The sequence below is a fragment of the Aplysia californica genome, unplaced genomic scaffold (assembly GCF_000002075.1).
Source record: "Aplysia californica isolate F4 #8 unplaced genomic scaffold, AplCal3.0 scaffold00298, whole genome shotgun sequence".
Lineage (NCBI taxonomy): Eukaryota > Metazoa > Mollusca > Gastropoda > Aplysiida > Aplysiidae > Aplysia > Aplysia californica.
Genome location: NW_004797568.1, coordinates 574,007 through 576,796, shown reverse-complemented (window position 1 = coordinate 576,796; position 2,790 = coordinate 574,007). Strand labels below are relative to the sequence as shown.

Below are 2,790 nucleotides of genomic sequence, written 5' to 3'. Positions count from 1 at the left end.
CATGCACACACACACACACACGCACACATGCTCGCACACATACACACATAATTAAACATGCAAGCACACACAAACACACACATTCACTCATACACACATTATATACATACCCCTGTAAATACAAACACACATGTACACATACAAGCTCACTGAAACACACAGAGACACTCACATGTACACATAAACACAGGCAAACATATGCACACGAACATAGACATGCACACACTCACACACATACTCACACACATACACATTCACACATATACACATATACACACTCTCACATAAACATACACAAACTCAAAATAAACGGAAACAAAACTCTCACACACACCTACACACGAACAAACACATACACAAAGACACACACACAAACACACACACACACACACACACACACACACACACACACACACACACACACACACACACACAAATCAATCATAGTTTACACACCTTCTGTCTTATTCCAAAAGATCAAAGAGGAATTGTACGGCCTCGACCTTGAGATCAGCGTGGACTGGAACACCATGGAGTCGAGTCATGACCCGAACACACTGCGCCACCTACTGGAGGCACTTGCAGGGACCACAGACGTCGGGCCGTTGGCAGGGCTCTCCTCCACCATTAGCGCGTGTGCTCTGGTCTTGAGGGACATACAAACGTTTTACAACGAGGATACTGTCAAGGTAAAAAAAATATTGTAATGATACAGTTGAAATTACTCAGACGCCACCCATTGTTTAGGAGAAAAGTGGTTGTCTTAGATAGGTGAACTTCTTGGACGGTACCTTTATTATTTTATCTTTTTTTGTAAGTGTTTTCCGGTGCTCGCAACTGCATAAGGTCATATGAGCGCTCGGGACACCTAATATTTTCAGTTGGGTAGGAAATTTTGAATTTTGCCCGAGTGAAGGCCGAAGCCTACTCTTATCGATTTTAGACCACCAAGGGATCTTTAACGTGCGCAACTTGCACACAGGCCCTCCGAGATTTTTCGCTCTTGTCCGAGAGGTCTATGTGTAGATCTTTCCTGCCAGAAGATCAGGGGTGTTGCTGAAAGACAGCAGTAAAAAGGAGCCAAGGAGTATCAGTAGAAAGGCTGCAGAAAGAGCCAGGAGCCCAAAAGAGGGCGCAAAGGAGGTGAGGGGGTGGGGGCAGAAAGAAGAGACGAAAGCAGACGACAGAGCATTCCTAGAGAGCAGAAAAGAAGGTGAAAGGAGACAAGGAGCCTTTTTGACATAAAAACGCAAGGGAGGATGTAAGGAGTGGTCGTTTGTGCAGGTGATAGTCTTGGATAGGTGGTCGTTAAAACAGGTTTAACTGCATAATTATTTTTTATTGAAGATAACGGCTGTCGTCGTGAAAATTATTCTTCACTACCTATCCATTTAGACTATTTAGGAGGCGGGCTGCTTGTATCTAAGTTACATCATCAATAACTTCTTCTCTCCTCTCGGTTTTTATCTAAATTGCATAGGAGGCCTGCTGCTTGTTCTCAATCCAGTGTGCATAGCCAACTCTTCTTTTCCCTCAGTGGTTTAATAATCGTTTAGAAGGCTGGTTGCTTGTATCTAATGTGCTTTATCAAGCGCGAGCCATCAGATCAGTTGGATACAAAAGAAAAACTCTCTTTGCACCAATGACAACATTATACGTGACGGTCCAGTCCGGCTGCAAATTGTTGGAATCTTTATAAAAAAGTTATGGGTTGTATTCTCGGCCTTGCTTTTTGGTACATTAAATTTGTATGCAATATATATTACCAAAGCGTTTTGTTCAGTTGTTGCACGCGGGAATTACTGCAGATAAAATGTGTGTATATCAGCGTGTGCGGCCAACAGTCGGAAACGCATATGTTCTTGAGGGACCAAAATGTCAAATTTGAAGGCCCGCCAAGGAAATTATGGTGTATTGTGAAGTCGTGTGAACCTTCCTTTTGAGGGATTTGCGACTGATTTTTAATCTTAAATCCTGTTTGGGTTAGTTTGAGTGAAGAAAAGCAAATTGACACAGCAATGGTCATCTAGTGCAGGAAAGAGACACCAAGCAATACAGACAGACAAAAAGAGGGTAAGAAAAGACGTAGAATGTCCTTCAAACATCTTTAACCGTACACATTCACTCTTCAAGGGCATGCTGAAGGTGCTGAAGCCTGTGCAGGAGATCCAGGTGAAATACTTGAGGGCCCTACCCAAAGCCAAAGACGCTCTCAACATCCCCGGAGACGGTAAATTGGTCTGGCACTTCATGCTGGAGGAGGGCAGGTAGGTTTTAGGTGTCATCAAGAAAAGAGAGTTGTCCTCCCCGTCTACTTTATTGTGGCTCTCTCAGTTGTTCCCCTGTCTTTCTTTCTCTTTCTCTCTCTCATCAGACCCCCTTTCCACGAAAACTGTAAGATCACGCAGCGTCAGACATCTACCTCTAAAAATAAATAAAGATATATATAAAAGAAGTTTTTTTTTACCATCTAGCATAAGACTATTGTCAGAATAACCATCAGTGTGTATTGCTCTTTCGAGTAGGTATCTATATAACTCTAAAGATCTTGTAATTAAACTCCTGCTTGTGGTTGAATAATGCATCTAATGTGACATGTTCATTTTTTCAGCTTCACTTCTCTTTTCATATAGAATTTTTATGAGAGTAATATGTAATTTAAATCTCTATATATACCTGCATGTGTTTTACGGCCCTGTACAGCCAAGAAAACGTTCCCTCTGGGATAATAAAGTATTATCTAATTTAATCTAATCTCTCTCTCTCTCTCTCTCTCTCTCTCTCTCTCTC

General features: G+C 42.0%; 1 protein-coding gene across 1 annotated transcript in view; it reads left to right on the top strand.

Moving 5' to 3' along the window:
- Nucleotides 1-1,993: 1,993 nt before the first annotated feature.
- LOC118477926 overlaps nt 1,994-2,790 on the top strand; it is a 3,104-nt gene continuing 2,307 nt past the window's right edge. Inside the window, exon 1 of the mRNA XM_035970633.1 lies at nt 1,994-2,267. Within this exon, the coding sequence (XP_035826526.1) occupies nt 2,137-2,267 (131 nt within the window). The 5' untranslated portion in view covers nt 1,994-2,136. The remainder of the gene's footprint in view (nt 2,268-2,790) is intronic.